Source organism: Myripristis murdjan, chromosome 11, assembly GCF_902150065.1.
Source record: "Myripristis murdjan chromosome 11, fMyrMur1.1, whole genome shotgun sequence".
NCBI classification, from domain to species: Eukaryota; Metazoa; Chordata; class Actinopteri; order Holocentriformes; family Holocentridae; genus Myripristis; species Myripristis murdjan.
In genome coordinates, this window is record NC_043990.1 from 29,727,084 (window position 1) to 29,748,891 (window position 21,808).

The window sequence follows — 21,808 nt, forward strand, 5'->3', positions numbered from 1 at the left end:
CAGGGTCACAATGGAAAGATAAAAATGCTCAGAGGCATTTACAGAGACACACACATGCACAGAGTAATATTTATGTCTGTCAAAACCTCTATCTCCCTCTGCACATAGACACAGACACACAAAGCTCCTGTCTGTCATCCCCCTGCTGTTTGAGACAGACTGTCACCAAGTTCAGGATATTAACTGCCTGTCAAGAATATAAACTAAGCTTGCTTTAACCGTCTCCCTCCACACTGACATTTCTTCATGCTTTTTAGGAGCCGCTCTGAACATGCATGTGAATATTATGCGTGGAACAATAAATCGATAATGCAATATAACTGCGATACTTCCTCTTGTGATACATTATCAAACAATGACTCCGGCCTTCAGGTATTTGGACTGGAGCTGTTTTCCAGGGTATTTTTGCTTTTTCAGTTACAGATGTCAATATGTATCATCGCTGATTATCTTGCAGTATATCACATATCACTGAATTGCCTGTATTATGATACCATTGTTATCGTAGTTAAAATATTGTGATAGTATTGTACTGCAAGTCACACATGGATCCCCACCTCTAGTGAATATCAAAATGATCTATTTTGAACAAAAATCACAGTCACAGCCAGCTCTCTGAACATCAGAGAGACATTTCAGCCAGCCACTTTACTGACTAGGCTGAATATGTTAACCTAGAGTTAACTGAAACCTGGGATTTTCAAGTCCAAAAAGCAATATCATAGTGTCACTCCTGCTCCTTATATATATTTACTGGTAGCGTTTTAATTGTGTTAATGTTTTTACTATGTTTATTGCTTTTATTTTTCATTGTTGTTTACTATTGCTGCTGGTGTCGATGGGAGGCAAGACCTAAGATTTTTGCTCTTTCTTATATGTAATATAATTAAGATGCAATAAAAGTGAATCTGAATCTGAATCTGAATCTGAATAATTATCAGCTTTACTAGAGCTAACCTCCAGTTATTGGTCAAACACCTGCTGGTGGCATTTTACCTGGGTAACAGCTGTGAGACATGGTGTGTCCCTTTCTTAGCAATCCCGTCCACACTGATGCAGGTTCTTAGTTGAGAATGTTTATTACGTCTGTTGTTCTTGCTTGGCCAGAAAATGACAACTCTGGTTTGCAAGGAGTTTGAAAATTAATTAAAATATTGAGTATTTCTATATATTAGTTTGTTCCTCTTGAATATTAAGACACTAATCCTTACTCTCCCCCATTCTGGCTCTCTCTGTGTATTTATTGATTTATTTTATTTATTTACATTAAATAGAGGAGTGCTGAGACAGTCTTCTTCTACATAGCCAGTCAATGGCACAGGTTTGGGCTTTTATTTTAATTTTTTTTTTTTTTTTTTTTAAATTTGTAATCAAAAGAATGAAAGCATGATAATCAACATATCTTAACAGTTTGAACTATATTCCTACATTTCATTTTTAACTGCTGCCAAGTTCTTTTTATGCAAGTGAGTATTCAGTTGAAAAGGATGTGCACTATATCAGTGGTTGAAACAAATTTAGTGTTTAATTGTTTACTCAGTCAGTAATATTCTCCCTCACCAACACATTCTTTTGCAGCTGCTGCTGTGTTTTCTTTTTCTCTTAAACAGGATTGCATTAAAACTTGTGATTTAAGAGAAGTTGAATATGATGTTGTGGTTTTCCTTTTGTCAGTCGTCATGGAAAATTTCACTGTGAACACACTTCATCTTCAACCAACTCAGAACCGACTGAACTCATTGTAATCAGCTGTTCTGAAACCAACAAAATGAGGGTGACTCAGGGTTTGTTGAACCACCTTGCTGAAATACGGCTGGATGTGGGACAGCAGTGTGCTTCACTACCTGACATTGCTATTGTAGATGTTGAAAGTGAGGCAGACGATTCCCAGAAGGATTCCCAGCCCGGCAAAGACAGACACAGACACAAAGAGCTTCTGGGAGAGGTAGCGGAATTCCTCGATGACCACCGTCTGGTCAGCAGGGGGTCCCAAGCCTGGGGAGAACGGAGATTATGGTGAGGAAGAAGAAGACGAAGAGTCAGGTAAGAGTCGGGTTAGGGTGAGGGGATCTTTACAGAGAAACTAGTAGTGTAGGAGGGATACAGCCTTTAATCTGGGTGAGTCAGAGCAGCTGCAATTATATCAAACATGTTTGATTTTCATATCTAGAATCTGGATGTAATCAGGTAATTGAAGGTCCTGTGTAAGCCACGGGTCTTTGCATTTTAAAAGTTGTGTAGTGCGACCTCAGCCTTAGAGGACAGATGGATTGAGAGACACAGGTTAGTGAATTTGTGAATTAACAGAGCAGAAAACCTAAATGCATCCCAGTCTGCAACCACTGGGCGCTAGCAGTGCAGTGTGTGGCCATACCTCAGCCTCCCTAGTCCCTATTAACAATTCACTGAATCACAGCCACTTAGTGTGTGGCTCCATTACGAGGGTTCATTTAGCGTTCATACCACAATCAGCACACTAGTGGGAACACAGACATGTCCCGGGATCAAGGGGAAACTACTGATGCTTTTCACTTTTTGGTTCATTTGATTCATTAACCTCTATTTTGACTCATTCATGAGCCATTTCCCAATTGAATGGCTTCACTGGCATGATTTGCGGCAAGGTCTGTTTGATGTGATGCACCTGATGCTCAGTCAAACTGAAGCTGTAGAACCTGGCGACATGAAAATATTCGACTGCAGTCAGTCAGCTGCAGTGTTGATAGTTAGGCTACATGTTCTTGTTCTTGTTTACCAGCATTCGTGCAAAAATGTATTCAAAAGCATGTGACATTTCTGCTAGTTATCAAGTTAACTGCATTAAAGACTGACACGAGCTATTTCTGCAAACAAACAGGATGATACTCAGTTTGTGGAATATGAATTATGATTTCTACTTGGTGACTATGACTGCCATCTGATGTTGTTTCAAGCAAAAAAAAAAAATCTTTTGAGCAGTAGGACCACATCGATTTGTGGCAGCAAAGAGATAATAGCAATATAAACTTAACAATTTTTTCCATTACAATCAGCGTGGGATATGGGCCAGCAAGATCTGGCCTCTGCTGATTGAAGACAAAGGGAGAGATGGAGACAGAGAGGGAAATGAGGAGCCAAAATACAGACAAAGGAGTGAAGCAGATGAGGGTGAGAAAACTGACACGATGAGGATAGAGAAAAGAAAAGAGAATCAAGAACAAGTAAACATGTTGGCCCCCGCCAGTGGAAAATGAGTGGGGAGAACAGCTTGTTTGCACTCCACCAAGAGCAGATTTTACATCAGACCAGGTGGTAACATTCTGAAAGTAGTCACCTGTTTTTCTTAGCTGTCAGAACACAGTAACATGCTTTATGGGATATGAAGCATTCCTTAAATGACTTCAGTGTTGTGTACTGTTAAATAACTATGAAGGTGAATAAATGTATGCTGTGCATATCATCAGCAAGAACATGATATTGTTTTAATGTGTTGTTCCCTCCACCAATGCAGGGGGACAGGGGTTAGGTTTTCACCACATTCCGTCTGTTTGTTTTATATATGTGTTTGCAGGATATCTCAAAAAGTTAGTAATTGATTTGCACAAACCTTGCGGAAAGGTTAATCATGGGCCAAGAAAGAGCTGATTTTAACTTTTCATGCTGATTGGTCAAAACGGGGAATGGCGGTGGTCGTTGCTGATCATAAAAAAGCATATAACTTCCCATTCGATTCACTTAACATGGTACATTTTAATGGGAAGCTTGATCATGGGGCAATAAAGGGCTAATTAACCTTTCACAGCGATTGGCCAGAAGATGTAGTGGGTGTGGCCTATTACTCATTCATTCATTCATTTTCCAAGCCACTTATCCTAATTAGGGTTGCAGGATGCTGGAGCCTACCCCGGCCCTCACTGGGCAGAAGGCGGAGAAACAGCAACAGAAATACTCCATAAAACAACCACACACACATAACTGTTTGTTTGAATTTATTCATAAAAGTTATTTTATTCTTTTTTATTTAACTTTATTGTATGTTCTACTGTTGCTGCTGGAACACCAGAATTTCCCTGGTTGGGATCAATAAAGTCTATCTATCTATCTATCTATCTCTCTATCTATCTATCTAAAAGTATGAGAACTAAGAACTGAAAACCTGTTATTGAATGTGCTGCTCCCAGATGTTCTGTCTGTTCTGTTGTTTTTACATCTGTGTGTCTTGCTTTATGCACTATGTTCCTGAGTTATATGATTTTATATCTCTCTGCACCACTCAAAGTTGTCCTGTCCCATGACTGCTGTCCATGATGCCAAGTTCCGTTTGACTGTAACATCTATTTATTATATGGTAGGTTTATTCATGTGCCATCTGCTTCATGGTATTCATGAGGATGCATGTTAATGCTCGCTTTATGCTTCTTAATGTCACCCTGTCCAATTAATTTGATCAAATTACTTCAGCTGCATGAAAATCATTTTTACTTTTCACAGCTGTCAGTGTACAAGTACTACTTTGTTGGTATGTAATTAATTAAATGCTATTTTAGGATTTTTTTATTTTATTTATCATTTTTGACCTGTCTGGTTTTTAACTGAATTTTATTTATTTTATTATTTAGTTGTCTGTTTATTTATTTTACCTTTTTAGACTGGTTTTCAATAGAATTTTATTTATTTGATTATTTTACCATTTTAGTCTTGCCTTCAACTGAATTGTATTTATTTTATTTACTTTTATTTATTTATTTTTATTGATATTTACTGAATTTTAATTTTTAATATGGATTATCTTCTCTCTAGTGTTTCCTCACTTTGAAGTGGCAAGTGTAGGATAGCGTTTCCTAAGTGTTTTTTAATTCCTTAGTGTTTTTAAATTTGTGTGTGTGCGTGTGTGTTTGTGTGTGTGTGTGTATTTATGTGTGGGAGAAGGGGGGGGTATATCCTGTGTCTATTGTTTGTTGTATTGTTTTTATGTGTTGCATTGTTGTTATTGTTTTTATGTGTTTTTATGTAAAGCACTTTGGGCTGCTCCTTTGGCATGAAAAGTGCTCTATAAATAAAGTTTTGATTGAATTGATTGATTGGTAATTCAATTATTATGCTGTGTTTTGTTGTTAACTGAATTTTTTCCTACTGACTTTCAGGGAGCCTGTGTTATGATCTCGCCAAGGTCTATAGATGTATTTACATAAATGTTTATCAATGTTCACTGACTCTGTTAGATAAAATAAAATAAAATAAAATTAGTTTAAACTATGTGATGTGGAAACTGCATATACTGAGACCTGTGTAGTGTTAGCGTAGGCATGCCCTCTAATGAGTGCCATCTTTCTAGTTATTATTATTTACTTCTTCTATCTCTTTTTTTGTCTGGAGTTTCAGTTATCCTCGCCCAATGATTTCTTCTCTCTTGTCCCACTGAGTTGAAATGTGCGATTGTTATGCACTGCATTTCATCTGTGTTGTCATTTGCACCATATTGTATTGTACACTGTGGTTTGAAAAAGCGACTTAAAAAGTACATCAGGCAAAGAGAACCATCAGGTTGTAATCAGGCAACAGTCACTCAAACCAGCAGCTGCAGCAGTGACACAGCAATGTGATACCATTACTGTCTGGGAACAACAGCACATTGTAGGGTTAGACCGAATGAGACAATCTGATAAAAATCAGATATCAACCCAGTCAGTGTTGTCCATCACTGATATGGCAGTGAATGTATGGCAAGTCCATAAATTAATCAAACACTAATATCAATAAAGAATTTTCATCAGATTCTGTGTAAGCACGGATGAATATGTTATATGATGATTAGGCACTCAGGAGGAGCAGGGTACCTCTACACGAGCCAGACTCTGTTAGTACATTAGTTGGTTGGTTGGTTCATTTGTGCATAATGCTTACTTAGGAGAATTATGATATGCTCTCTTTATGTGGTGCAGTGCCCCCAGAGCCCTTCATAAAGGAAATAAATCGAGTGTGAGCTTGCACGCCAGGCACTATGGGAGAAGTCAAACAAGCACTGACTAAATGGAAGCCTGTGCATTGTATGTTAACACAGCTAGGACGCGGCTTACTGCATTGTAACTGCGGTAGCTAAGTCAGCCCATAAATTACATGTGTTATTCAGTAGTTCTCTGTGCCAACACAGCATTAAACTGGTAGATTTTTTTTTCCATCCACTTCAGTGAAAGTGTACTTGTTTTTCTGTTTCACTTGTCTGACCAGAGAACTCATTCCAGAGTATGTGTGGATTTTACTCAACAGGGTGTAAAACCTACGTCACCCTGCCTCACCAAAAAGAATTACCCTTGTTTCCCTACAGTTCCCTTGTCTAAACCCAGTAGAGGGCATACACTGAAAAGCTAAACCAATACATTTACAAGCTGCAAACACTCTGTGCTTGTTGGGTGCTTTTTGACATCTTCTTGGTCTCGCTGAGAAGATGTCAAAAAAGTGTAGATGAAAATATTCGATCTATATGTTTTTTTTTCTCCAGTATACTTAGTTTGCCTTTCTTCAGTCTTTCAGATGTCTGTCTTACTCGATACTCATCATCCTCTTATTTTCTTGTTTTTTTTATCTTTAACTTTTTTCATTCTTTTTCCCCATTTGTGTATTAATCTTCATTAATTTTCCATTTTATTTCATTCTGAAATGTATGGATTTTGTCACGTGAGCAAAAATTCCAAAGGAAAGATATTTTGGATTGAATTTTATCATATGGTTGGTGGGAAGAATCCTTTGGAAATAAACTGTGTATGTATATCTATATCTATGGCATGAAAATGGTAAAATGTAAACATATAAAATTATTTGATAACGTTATGGTCTAACAGGGTCCTGTTATCATGCATGCTGGCTCACATGAAAGGCCCTGGCATGTCTAAATGGAACAGAATATTAACTAACTGGTAACATCTTTGTTTACCCTGTTATTTCATGTCAATGTCAAAAGGTTCTGCTGGCACCAGCTTTCAAAAAACCCTCAACTTCACAAGAACCCTGGTAGTTATCACAGTTTTGTACGCATAATCTCTTAGATCAGTGTTAATCAGAGACTATATGCTGGCATTAAAAATCTCTACAACATGACATGGCTTGGCAAGCAATGTGTGAGAGGATGAGTGTGTGTGCAGTGCTGCAACTTTCCAGTGTTTTTAGTGTTTGAAGCCACAACAGTGACAGAGAAGCCCTGGGCAGTGCAGCTCTAAGATCTGCCAGCCTTGGCATGTTAGAATAAGATGTTAATAGCAGCCATGTTGCCATGGAGTCCTAAGGTCAGAACAGTAACAAGAGCTTCTCTTGGCCGTTGCTATGGAGGCTCAGAGAGGATGCTAGCCTGTGTGTATGGAGCTGAGCCTCTCTGTACTTTGATGGAATACTACAGAGGGCTCGCAGTCTGATGCAGTTGGGTGCTTTTGAGAATCTCAGTTCAAAAGATGAGTGTTCACTTTAGGCTACTAACACAACGGTCATGTTTCATTTACATCATACTCAAGGCTGGAAACACTACATGGAACAGTGATGCGCAGATGGATAGAACAGTGCACTCAACCACTCTATGAGCAAAAAATATGTATGAAATTATCCTTTGGTATGATCAGGTCATGAGCAGAGATAGACAGGGCTCACATTGCTATATTTATCCACAAACCAACAAGCTTGTCTACTCATCTGTCAACTAGGGCTGTGTGAGACGGACAAAATCAAACATCAGTATGCCTTAATATTGATATTGTGATGACCCTTACTATTGGTGCTTTCAAAAAAAAATTACAATAACAATTACAATAATCATTAGCAATGTGGATATGATGAGCAAGCAATAGGAGGCAAATAACAGAGCAGCTACAACAGTCTGTTAATTTCATAAAATTGAATCCCTTTACTGTAATGCAGCCTTTAAAACCAGGAAAAGACAAGACTTACACCAAATCACTCAAAAAATCCCAGATGGCATCTAGTCTCATATCATGAAATCAAAATCTACATAATATTGATACATTGCCCAGCCCAGCTCTTTCAATAGACATCAGATGAGAACCTTGGTTTATATTTAATGTTTTGTCCAAAAATGACATGAGTTTGATCTGCTTCCATCCTGCTTTGCTGTTCTCCATGCAGTGTCTCCCTCTCTGACTGGTGCAAATCAAATGTGGCTGCCATGTCAATAATGCGTAGTATCCTGCAGAACACAAGTGGGAAGTGATCCTCATAACTCAAGGATTTTTGCTTCATGCATGTCATCGAGTGTGATTGTTTGCTGAAGGCTGATATATTCCAGGGTATGTTTACACCTGTGTGTGCGTGCGTGCGTGCGTGCGTGCGTGCGTGCGTGCGTGCGTGCGTGCGTGCGTGCGTGCGTGCGTGCGTGCGTGCGTGCGTGTGTGTGCATGTGTGTGTGCATGTGCATGTGCATGACTGAGAGGGAGAGAAAGAAACAGAGAGAGAGGGAGAGAGAGCAAGAGAGAGAGAGAGCAAGAGAGAGAGAGAGAGAGAGAGAGTATATAAGAGAATGTCCTTTGGGAAAATGTGTTCTCCCACACTAATACCTCTCCCTGCCCTTGATAGTGGAATCGGGACAGTATGTTACCATGGCAACCAGCCCCATAATGGTTACCACGGCAATATGTGAGAGAAGCAGCGATGCAGTGGTTGTCAAGGAGACCAAAAGACTGAGGGGGGGGAGAGGAGAGGAGAGTGTGAACAAATACTGTCAAATAAAAAGTGAGTGAGATAGGAGGAGAAAAGGGTTAGAGAGAGAGAGAAAAAAAGATGAAAACAGAAAGGAAGGAGTTAAAGCAGGGATTTGAGGGAGGAAGAAGAAGGCTGAGGTCACTGGGAAAAAGAGAGGGAGAGCTGCAGCATGCCCTCAACAGAGGACAAGCCAAATCCACAGCTCACCCAGCACACTTCCGGTCAATACGTAGTGCCCGCTCTGCTCCAAAGTCAGGCTCTCCTTCAAGAGGCCTTATTCTGTCATGTCACTGTCCCGGTTATTTTGGGAATTCATCTTGGGGAAGGACGCCGGGCTCTGGTGACCAGCCACAGCGGCAGCGGGGAGCAACAAGGACGTCTTGCTGAGCCGCCACAGGCTGACATGCTGTTGAGGAGCGACGCCGGCGTCTCGCGGGCAGCGCGACCCCAAGTTCAAACGTTAACAACGCCAGAGGTCGATGCTCCCCGCTGGCCCAGAGATCTCATCACATCAAAGAAAGAAGCCCTGACCTTCATACGTGTCAGCTTTGTTAAAAAAAAAAATACTCTCATATTGGCAGGGGCAGTGCTTATAGTTTTTCAATGCACAGATAGGCTAGAGCGGTGGTTTTCAAAGTGGGGTCCAGGGACTTCTAGGCAAAACAAGGAATAGTTCAATTTGCTTATGAAAGGCATTTAAACAGAAGAAATCTGATCCAGCACCATTGATCTGACCTTTAAATATATCATTATAATAATTATAAATATAGTTTTCCTGTCATTTTTCATTTTGTTTGGCTAATTTTCTGGCAATTTTACAAACTGCCTTTTTACCCTCATATTTTCTGACATCTCCATTTTTTTTTTTTTTTTTTTTTTTTGAAGGAAACCAAGTGCATTTGCTTAGGTTTCAAAGGGTTAATTCACCAGACATCGCTACGGCACAAAAATATGTTGGAGTGATTATTTTAACGTGATATTTTAATCTCACCACTTTGAATGTGTTTGACAAGTATGATGTCTAGACGATTCCACAATCAACACGAAGCAAAATTTCTTTTCATATCAGAATCCCAAGGGCAAAATCATTTCGAGTCGGGGTCCGGGGCTTAATGACAGTCAACTTGGGGGTCCAGAACATGACAAAGTTTGATAGTCTCTGGGCCAGAGTGACGTCAAAGGCTATCCAGGGGATGAGAGAGGACACCTGGGAAATTACAGCTCAGCTCGCGTGTCTTCACGGCTGAGAAGATGGCAAACACTTGAGAGCTGACACCTCATTCTTCAGATGATGGGTGGGGGAATGGCTGGCGCTGATCCTGGCAAACTGCTCAAAAGTCATTACAGACAGATGACACCACTAACTACATACTTTATATGGATTTAACTGCCATGTACTGCCGCTACTCATTTCAGCTTTTATGATAATATCCATTTAAAACCCAGGAGGCCGTGGGCAGTGGGGATTTTATTTTACAAGGTTTTATTTCATCCTCTTAAGAAAATTTTGTCTATATTGAAAAATGTTATTTATTTATTATTTTTATTATTTATATTTATAATAATTCGAAATAGTGTTCTTATACAAGTTTGTACAATTTTTTTTAGTATTTATTTATTCATTTATTCATTTTTTTCCTGTAATGTCTTACTAACACAATATTTGTATTTTTTTTGCTAATTTTCTTGTAATAGTTTCAGCGGAAACCTTATTTTTTGGGTCATTTTCTGGTTAATTCTTTAAAAAAAAATCTTGCTAATTTTCAGGTAATTTCTTGTTAATTTGTTAATTGCTAATTTGCTAATTTTTCTCTATGTTTTTGAAAGAATTTGTTCACGCTGCATTCCAACACCTTGCACAAGCATTTTAACAGCAAATCTGACATCAGTCAAGCACCACTGTTCACACAATATGAACTTGTTCTGTGACTGTTTGAAATGTCTAAACAGAACAATTTAATATAAATTAGTGGCACAGATGTTATAATGTATCTTAGAATACAAAAGTGTTATTTTCTGGTGATCATCATTATTATTTCTGTATGACACTGGTGCATTTTATTTACATTCTGTACACCAGCTCTTCAAAAGATGGTTGTACTTTTCAGTAAAAAAAGAACAAACAAACAAATGGGTGGATGGAGGCTGATCCAGTTGCTCCTTTATGTCATTCGTTGTTTTTGCTTTTCCAATCCACGTATTTGCAGCACTTCATACCTCTCCAGTTTTCAAGCATTAACCACCGTTAAATGTGCATCGTGTCAGCGCTCAGGGAGGCAGAACTGACATGGACATACACAAGGCTCCCCATACTGATTAGGGAGCACAATTTCATTCCTCAAAGTCAAGGTCATGGAGCCCAATCCCGTTAAACTGCCACCCAGATTGCTTCTCCCTGTTTTGTTTAGCCTGCCAACTAGCATCTGCTATTTATTTTATTGCTGTCATCACTCCGAACTGGTTCTCATGTTTAATTAGTAAATTAAATGAAACTGCCGCTCCATAGCACATCCAGCCTATGGCTGTGCTTGTTTGACTGTAGCAGCATTCACTGCTGAATCACTTGGATGTCTGCTGGGCTGTGAAAAGTTAGCTCGAGCGTTGCTATTCTCACATGCTAAATAAAACCTGACTGATTGATTGATGAAAATTCTCAGCCAACTCTGCTTGTGGAAGGGGGTTGGGGGGTGGGGGTGGGGATGGGAGGATTAGAGAGTGAGGTAAGGGTAGAGAAAACGGGAGATTAGAAGGGAGAAGCAGTGCAACAGACAGTGATAAACAGGGAAATCAAGGGGCTGAGAAAGATGAATGGGCCTTACCTATCCACTTGTCATTCCCATACCAGGACAGATTGCCTTTAGTGCTGTCATAGTATCCAATCTTCTTATAGCTCCCTCCTGCACAGAAAGACACAGAGACACACAGTCACCACTGGACTCCAACACCCTGCCACTTGTATTTGAATCTGAGTTAGCCATCAAATACAACTTTCATCTCTGCTTTTCAATTTAAAGGGATAGCTCGGTCATTCTGAATAATACTATTTCACTTCCCTCGTGTTCTGTAGGACAGTAGTGGGGCTATCTCCCTCTCACTGGTACTGGATACTGGCTGGATGTTTCTAATGCTAACTGTTAGCCTAAGTGCCTTGATCCACTCAAAGAGGGTTTTTACCAGGGACGAGCGGTCATAAAAAGCTATAAATGCAGCGCATGCCCAAGCCCTTCAATTAAAATCTTTAAAATGTTGGTCTCCTAGTGTGTCCTTTTATAATATACCTTATTTCTATCATTTTGGTTGCAAACCGCGGCCTATATACACGGCCTACACATCTATCTCAATTTGCTAGCGAAATGCTGGAGAGTTGACAGCTTGACACGTGCATGCGCTCTGTGATACGAGTATTTACAGTAGTTTTGTAGCCGGTGTTTCTGTACGTGGCGTTTTGAATGGAAAATAAGCTGTCTGTGAATCAGCTTTTCAGAAGACGCATGCGCAACATGAGTAACCTGACATGTTTCATCGATTTAGGCTACTGCAGGTGTTCTGAAAAAGAGGTGTTCTCTGACGTTTATCACTTTGGTGCGGAGCCTGATGGGCAGTTGGGCATGTTTGTGTGTCATTTCATTGTCCATGTAGGCTAGCTGGTGACATTGCTGTGTGTTTGCATCACCCCATGGCACATCCCAATAGCTCCAATCTCATGGTAAATTCCAACATTTTGTTGGTAACACTGTGAGCATGTTCATGTGTCATTGGCTTGACTCTGTAACTGGTTATTACTGCATCATCCGTCTGTTCTAATAATTTCCGTTTTCATTTACACTGTAAATTGCAACACATTGTTGTTGGTAACATTGGGGCAAAATGCGCACACGTGTCTATCAAAATGGAGTTGTCGAGTTGATATAGTATAGTTAAAATCCATATTGTGCGTTTTTATTAATAAATAAATGCCCAAAAATTTTCGAGCTCAAGCTCGGCACTTGCATGAAATTGGGACCACAGCATGACTACACAAAAACGTCACCGCTCGCCACTGGTTTTTACCATCACTTTACAAGTGTCTCTTTCCAAAACTACAATGCTCATGCAATTACTGGGTGCCAACCTTGTCCACTAAACAACATTCTTAATTACTTTTAGGGGTAAGCATATTTTGTCCAGGATTACGTTTGTTTTCAGACATATGACAAATACGTTTATGATCAACAATTGTATATCATGTCAGGTGACATTTTAGACAATTTTGTTACTATAGTGACCAAAACTACTTCAATCAAGGTTAGGCAAAGGTTAGGCTTAGAATATAAAAACTACTTGATTAAGGTTAGGGAAAGGTTAGGTTGAGGCCTAGGGTGAAAAGTTGGCTGTTTGACCCACCACCAATAAGTGATCACAAATGTTATGATATGTTACAAACAAACATAATCCACGACAAAACATGTTCCTCTTGAAATGTAAATGTAACAATGCAGATTAGTTGTACAATATGAGAGTATAATTTTGAGATTGCAAGTGCACATACAGTATTTGTGCTCAAACTACTGTTCATAACTGTATTTTTCCTGTTATCAACATCCCAAAAGATCTCTAAAACGTCTGTATCACTCTGCACCAGAGGAGCAGCCGCCGCCACAGAGACACAAGTAGATTGCTTGTGCTTGCGATTGTTTGTTTACTAACTATGTTGTGTCTAGCTTCCTGTAGTGCCTGCTTTTCCTCCGCTCTCCTCTATCATGTTGCACATAGCTTTCAGGCAGCTGCCAGCCACTGTTGTAGCAAAGGACTGGCACAAAGAGCTTAGACCACATATGAAAATAGTTCTATCATTGGCAACAACAAATCTATGCTGTTTCAGTCTGTAAAAACGATGCTATACATCACCAAACTCAAAATTTGTTTATTAAACAATGTGTTATATTACTGTGATTATTTGTAGGGATGTTAGCTGAAGGGAAGCTGCATTTGAAGCATCCAGCCAGTATTCAGCACTCAGTGATGATGAGAGGAAGATAGCACCACTTCCGCCCTACATAACAGCTAGGGGGGATGTGAAATGATACCACATTTTTCAAAATAGGTGAACTATCCCTTCAATGCATATTTTTTTCCCTCTGGGAAATCATGACACAGATAGATGTGTCCATGTGTCCCTGCCCTGCTGATTCATGAGCCAATACTCTTTATAAGATGTTCCATTTAAAATCCAGGTCAGAGGGATTCCTACAAGTCTAGTTCACTGGAAAGAGCTAAACATATGAGAAACTGGCCTGTCATGAGCTGTAGAATATTCAAGGGATTTGCTGTGATAACAAATTAATGTCTCACTAGAGAACCACTGAGGAGGCACAGCCCCAGGGCATCACACCACAACCCATTAAGTGTAAAATTCTATTTATCATATAATCATTAGGCATCATTTCTACAGTCAACAAACAGGATTCTACTGGGAAATATTGATGATGCTCTGCAACAAGGGTGAGGCAAAAAAAAAAAAAATGTTGTAAGACATCTCCTATCACCCCTTACAATTAATTTGATAGTATGTACAAGAGCTAAACAAGTGTTTGCCAATATAGGAGGCAAATACTGGTATTATCAAATATCAGGTATTTGCCAATCAGTGTCTGCTTTTTTCATTTTTTAACATAATTTCTACAGCAATTCCTCAAGTAAAGGCAGTAATGAGGCTCCAGGTTAACCTTCCATTTGGAATGTGAGGCTGTCATATACCAAAGAATTTCCTTTCTCTGGACTTCCACAGCGTTTTAGTACAACGTGACAAGAAACTAGACTATGAGGGAAACACTGAAGAATTGTAATTTTGTCATGAAATTGGTATTGACCCAAAGCAGCCACTTCATCATAAGTCTGCCTCAATACAAAAACAACCAAGATGGGGCTTCAAAAAACAATTTATGTCATTATGTTGATTTATGCCTTAACAAATGGCTTACAAGACATTAATAAATATTTAAAAGGTTATATTTACAAACTGGTTACAAAGATGTTTATACATATATGTTAACTATTTACAAATAATTACACATAAAAAAGATTATTGCTTTATTTATTATTATATAAGTGCTTGTAAATATGAAAATTTACTGAAAAATTTGTACATGTATTAGTTACAGGTCAGTGATTATCAGTGATGGGAGTAATGGTGTTACAAAGAAACAGCGTTACTAACGGTGTTACTTTTATCAGTAACGAATAATCAAAGAAATTACTGTTTCCCCCGTTACAACGCCGTTACCGTTACTGACAATAAAATGCGCCGTTACTAGCTGTTACTTACTACTAATAATTATTATTATTTTATTATCCTATTCAAAAAATGTGCGTCTTGTGGAGAAAAAGCGGTGTGTCAATTTTAAAACCGGTCGGACTTTGCAGTTTTTCATAACTTATCAACATGCATGGAGAATGACTGAGCACAAATTACAAGAAGCGTATGTGTTCCCTGACGGCAGAGCGGATAGTATCTCCGCCGGCCATACAGAAGACCGGGGGTTCAGTTCCCCACCTGGACAAGCTGGCATCACTACTTTAAACTATAATGAATTACTTTTTCAAAGTAACGTGCCCAACACTGACAATGATAGATGAAATTTGACAGCAATGTCCACACTGCAACAGCAATGCAAAAATATGTGCATTAATAAGAGGATTTAAGAAAAGAAAAAAAGTAATCATAAAAATGACTTTCCCCAGTAATTGAATTACGCTTCTGCAGCAGTAATTGAATAGTAATCAAAATTACTTTTTTACAGAAGTAATTAGTAATTGTAACTTATTAGTTTTGTGAGTAATTGGTCCCAACACTGGTGATTATCTCTTACTATCTCTAACCCTAATCCTTTACTTAAAGAAGAACACTGACTGAGCAGTATATATCTATGGCTGCCTTTCCATTTAGCTGTAGACTCAACCCAAGACCTGCCCGGGGCCAACACCGTTCTAATTACCAGCAAACGAATTATAACTCATCATTGAAACTCTTTTTCTGTGGTGATGGTGAGGAGCAGAGGGGAAAAAAATAGGCAAAACAAGCTAAAATTTTCATCACCTCCAAGAACACAAAGAGCTTCCAGTGGAGTCACAGATCTTAGTGCTGTCAGGGAAAGACAAAGCGCAGACAGACTGAACAGGAGAACACAGGCTCAGTGATCAAAAGACTGCCAGCCAAACCAGAGCCCAATGCCACCACAGATAAGACACTGCCACTGCCATGTGATTGCCCAGCCAGCTCTATCCTCCTGTGAAAAACACTGACTAATGCAAGCACTATCTTCAACAGGAAATTTGGAATGCATGGGTGTTGAGATAATTGGGAGTAATCATTTAATCGTTAAAGAGGAAGATAGATGAAGGGTCACTGGAGGATTTTAAAGTGCTCTGAAAAAAAAAAAGCTGTGACCCTCCCTCTGAGCAAAACACATTTTTCTTACAATGCTCCTGGTACAATCAATATAATATTGCTTTTCTTTAACAAGTTTGGTTAATTGTGGGCATGTTTGATAATCGCAATACACTTGAGGACAGCCCTGCAATTAATCTCAATCGACTCTACTTTTGTGTATCATTGCCCTATTGTATCTCAATCATGCATAAGCTATTTGATGCAGCGATTGCAGTTAAATCTGTGGGCACTACATTAAAACTGTGTCTCCCCATCAAGAGTGAGGCTATGCACATGTACGCTCGAGGCACAGCAGTGTCACTTCATTGATTATTTAAATCTCCCAACACGCTGACAGAAATGGTCAGGATCTAATGTTCATTAATGTTCTTCTACAAATCCAGAAGGTCACACACACAGTCCAGGTTCATACAGATAAACTGTTTAGAGTAAAGTAGCTGTCCTCCTGATAAATCCCAAGCAACATCAAAGATGTCAAAAAAAAAAAAAAAAAATCAGAAGCTAAAAGTTTAATTCTTTTTCCCCTGGAGAGTTTCCTCTCTACTATCAAGTTAGTAACTACAGTTTTTAGATTTGCTGCTTAAATGACCCACCATATTTGCCGCAGTGACATCACTGTGTGCATGGAAACGTTTACTATTACTGAAAGCAGCTGCTCTAATCTATAAAGTAAATCAATAAAGGGAACATTCATACATCAATACAACACACAATAAAGAAACCACCTAGAAAGCTTGCGCTACTCAACATAATTTTATAATCAACATAGCAGGGTCAGGTAGAAGAAAACATTTTTTTTCCTTAAATAGCAAGTGTGATAAGGCGGTGCCTGACATGCTCCGCATGTGATGATTACAAGCCGGGAGATGGTAATGTGAATTTCTGAAGCTACTGTGGGTGTCTCCCTGCCTCCCACAACCAGAAAATACTGAAATCCATGGAATCAGCACCAGAGACATCAGGCTGCAAATACAACCAGGTAGTTCATTTTACATGCCAGAAATCTATCCCGTCATCACCAGCAGAGTGCCACTCATTCACAAGACACTGTCCACTGTCTTGATAGGCCAAGCACAAAGATTGACAGATAGGTCAACCAAAGAGGAATGATACACGGGGTCATACCAAACAGTTTGGCCAGGAGGGGAGTTGTTGAAGGAACTCAGTACAGCTGCTGAACTCCAAAAAGAAAAAAAAAATCTCCTCAACAGATGATAAAATGTAGCCACAAGACAGTTTTTAGTAAGGGATACACACGCTCCAGTGTTCACCTGCTAGTTGGCTAACAAGCTAAATTTATATGGAATTACACACACCTTTGAAAGGAACAAGTTCACACCCCTTCTCTGGGGGCTGCCAAAAGACATTCTGCCAAAAGTAGGGCATAATTAACTGAAATAAAAGTGTACGCAACAATGGGGATACATTCATTATGTCACAGATTGATGATTTCTAACAGTGTAAGAATATCAGAGGGTGGAGTTTTGTCTAGCTATTTTTACCATACACACACTCCTTAATCTTGCTTTGCATTATTTGCTAAATTAACATGATGTGCTATGACATCTGTAACTTAGACATGCTTAGACTGAAAAGCTGAGCAAAAATGTAACAAGGGAACAAGACAAAGGATCAAGAGAGGGAGCAAAAAAGTAACATGTATTTTGGATTGGGCATGACAATAGCATTACATGATAAAAATTTTGTTGTTATCAGTAAACCTGGGCTTTTCTCTATTTTGAGACTTTGTACATAATGTTTCTTTAAACACCAGCGACCCCAGGGAATGCTATTGAGGATAACTTGACTTTATTGAAATGACAGATTTTTTCTGCCGCATTTCAAAAAAGCTAATTTGGCAGGGACATGAAAGTGGCTTTTCTGAAATTCTCCAACTTTCAATAAAATATTCAAGGAGCTATATTAACTTTTTATGCACAAGTTCTTTTTTTCTGTATTTGTAGTTGAGAGCACAACTGTGCCATGGGAGAATACTGGAACCCGACTATAATAAAAAAAAAAAAAAAAAAAAAAAAAAAGAAGAGTCTTACTTGGGCAAAAACATAGCCATATGCACCATAAAAATGTGTTTCTGTAAAAGCACTCTCAAACATACAATGTGAAAATGCACACAGAGAGACAGTATGAAACCCACACTGGCAAATGCTTAAAATAATGCCACCAATATACCATACATGGTTGACTTATAGTAAGGCCAATACTACAACATATTGTTATTATATATAGTAATGGTTAAAATAAATTCCATTTTAAAGTGTACTCTAATGTACCTTGAAGCTGTTCAATGAGAGTCCAGGCCATTCGAGAACCCTGGGCATCAAATACAACATGACCCTGGAAGAAAAAAGCAGAATTTTAATGTTTTAACATCTCTCTCTTTCACACAGTGTGCAGTGTCTCTCTCTCTCACTTCACTTTTTCCCATGTCACATCCAACACCACTCTTCTCTCAAGCTTCTTTCTCACTTGCTGCCTCTCACCGCCTCCTCCCTCCTCAGGGTGTTGTACTCACTGAAACTCCTTCGAAGGAGCTGGTGTTGAGAGCCCGGTAGATCTCAGCGGTGATATCTCGGTTGTTGTAGTTAAAGTCTTCCAGTCGACGACCCTTGGCCTTGAGGGGCCCAACTGTCTTGTTGAGGGCCAGAGCTAAAGCCCACACAGCGTCATAGGCCAGCGGAGCCTCCTGGAAGCCTCCAGTCTCCTCTGGGTTTTTACCCCCAAGCTTAGACATCAGCTGGGCAAGAAACTCCTGGGAGGTCTGTGGAGTTACAGGAGGAGAAATGATGTTAATGAGCATGTAAATCAGCATTAGATTAAATTAATTTAGATTAAACTTTATTGGTCCCCACAGAGGGGACTGTTGCTTCTTTTTGTTTCTCATAATTTATTGCAAATAATAGTTTTCATATTCACCTAATGTTTATATTTTTCATGTGTTTTGAACAAGCTGGTGTTTGTTGATCTAACATTTAGTTACAGTCCCTGGTTTACTTGCAACACGGCAGTGTGAATCTAAGTCAACCTAAAAGAAAAATGCAAAAAGCAAACTTAGTCATCTCTTCCTCCTGCTTCAGGTTAATAGCTTCCCTTAAACCAAATGCAAGACACTCAGGTGAAATTCCCCCCATACCCACCCCGTCAGCTCCTCCAACCTAAGCCTGAAGTGACAACAATTAGCACCTTTGTTTCAGACAGTCTCAAGTGGCACAGTCTCTGAAAACCTCCTCACCATTAATTATGAGGATCTATTAAAAACTCTGATCTGAATGTCTCCATTTATTACAAAGCCAGATGGAAACTGGTTGTCGCCATTTAATATCAGCGTCCCCTCTGATTAAATACCACACTGCCAACCTATGTGTCCCACACAGGTGCATTTTTAGAAAAACCTGTCCAGTCACAGCAGATGTGTGCAGGCTGTATCTCATCATGCTAATACCACAGTGAAAAGATGTGTGAAAAATGTCCAGTGCTCTCGCTACATTTCAACCAAGCAGAGGCAGATGATGACTGCACTCAGACAATTTACATCAGGATTTTAATGGAAACTGGCCTACCCACTGTATTTTTTTTTTCCAAGAAAGAGCAGAAGTGTGTAGAAGCTACCCAAGATATTGCAGATATTTCCCGGGGACAAGAGAAAGGGCAGGGGGTGGGGGCTGCATGCAGAGGCTCAGAGGAGGACTGGAAGAGGTTTCTAGATATTCACACTGGTTCCGGTTGCTGACAGGACCACACTGCTGGAGACAGGATGACACCATACAGCTCCCAGCTGTGCAGCCAGCAGCGACAACGCCCCCGACAGCAGACATGACTATGAGGAGGAGGTAAAGAAGCTAAGGAGGTACGCAGTAATCAGCAATAATGTATATTCTAAATAGGTCATTACAACCGCCTGATCACATTAATGCCTACTGTGCACCGATAATTTTTGTTCACATGCCATTTGACAGTAATTGAATTTGGACCCATCATTTTTACATCATTTTCTGATTGAGTGAGTGACCAGCAGTGTAACACATTTTAGCTACAAAGGCTAAAAAGCCTCATATGTCACCTTAATTTACCCAAACAGTAAGATGTCTCTCAGTAGAGTGCATACCTCCACCAACGCTACGCACTTCTCAAGATCTGCCATTTCCACATCACAAATTAAACTTTTGTCAATTCTTTCATTCATTGTTATTTATTCCGTTCATGAAAATGCACAGTAATGAAATTAGTACAAAAAAAAAATTCACATCACATATTTCAGATTGATGCTTTTCATGATTAGAAAGGAGCAGAGAGAAGAATATAATTCTTATTTTTGTCTGCCCCTTACTTGAACACAAGAAATCCTAGATGGGCCTTACTTTTAATGTTTTTAATTGAAAGTGATATATTTGTTAAATTAATTCAAACATTAAACAGTTATGTGGGTGTGGTTGATTAAGGGAGAATTTCTGCTGCTGACGTTATGTACTATTTTGTGTTAGGCCACGCCCACCATAATACTCCCTTCTGGACAGTTGGCATGAAAAGTTAATCATCTCCTCCATGCCCAGTGACCAACCTTTCCACAAAGTCTTGCAGTGTTATGTGAATCCATTTGGAAGTTATGCCCTATTGTTGTGATAGACCACACCCACTGCCACGCCCCATTTTGGCCAGCCCCATAACTAGCCCCATGACCAGACTTTACACTAAATTTTGCCGTGTCATCTGGATCAATTCAGAAGTTATATGCCTTTTTGTGATGTGCAAGGGCCACTGCCACGCCCCCTTTTGACCAGTCAGCATAAAACATTAATCAGCTCTCTTTTGGCCCCTGACTAACCTTTCCTTTGTGAAAATCCATTCATAACTTTTTGAGATATCCTGCTGAAAAAAAAAAAAAAAAAAAAAAAAAAAAAAAAAAATGATGATAAAAACATTACCCCAATTTCTTTGGCAGAGGTAAAAAGTAAATATGTCAGAGCTGTATTATTCCAGTGTTGGTGTCATATCTCTTAAGGTGCGTGCAAACCTGAATAGTTCAAGCGGCGCGATTACATACAAAGTGAATGCAAAGACGAGCCGGCGCAAATGATCCGAACGGGGCGGTGTGTACGACGCGAACGGACGCTTCTCTATCTTCGATATCTTTGCCCCAGTAGAAAAAATCCAACTGGGGCGACCTTCGCTTCCCCCTGACTCCACTCATTGCGTCCTGACAGCCAATCAGCATTGATGTTGGGTTGATGTTGGGTTTTTATTTTTTTCTCGGGGCTTGTTTTGCCCGGGGTTTCTCATTTTCCTGGGGTCGCGTCGTGATAAAGAGACTGAAGCGTTTTTTTAACCAATGCGACCTGCGCGACCAAAGTGAAGCTATAGACGCATCTAGATAAAAAGAAATAGCTTCAGGTTTGCACACACCTTTACGCTGATGTTTCGCCTGAACCTCAACTCTAATTAGCTAACTTTCTTCTTTCTATTATGTGTCCATTACAGGCCATTGTATGCTGTGGCAAGAGCTGTCTATGTTTGTGTTAGTTTGATGTTAGAGTTGAACAGTTGGATGGATTGGACAGAATTAAACCTATAATTTGTTTCCAGGCTGCAGTTTCATGTAAACATAAGTATAATCTATTAACCAACACCTATAGTGAGAGAAAGGCCATTGACTGAACTGAGACAGAAAAAAAAAAACAGTGCAGT

The 21,808-nt window shown here is 39.4% G+C and overlaps 1 protein-coding gene across 1 annotated transcript in view; it reads right to left on the reverse strand.

Annotated features, from left to right (window-relative positions):
* The window catches only part of gabbr1b (gamma-aminobutyric acid (GABA) B receptor, 1b), a 131,064-nt gene that overhangs the window by 32,758 nt on the left and 76,498 nt on the right, over positions 1 to 21,808 (reverse strand). Inside the window, exons 14-17 of the mRNA XM_030062990.1 lie at positions 18,642 to 18,887; positions 18,400 to 18,463; positions 11,499 to 11,576; positions 1,845 to 1,995 (exon numbers count right to left, since the gene is read on the reverse strand). Coding sequence (XP_029918850.1) covers positions 1,845 to 1,995; positions 11,499 to 11,576; positions 18,400 to 18,463; positions 18,642 to 18,887 — 539 coding nt within the window. The remainder of the gene's footprint in view (positions 1 to 1,844; positions 1,996 to 11,498; positions 11,577 to 18,399; positions 18,464 to 18,641; positions 18,888 to 21,808) is intronic.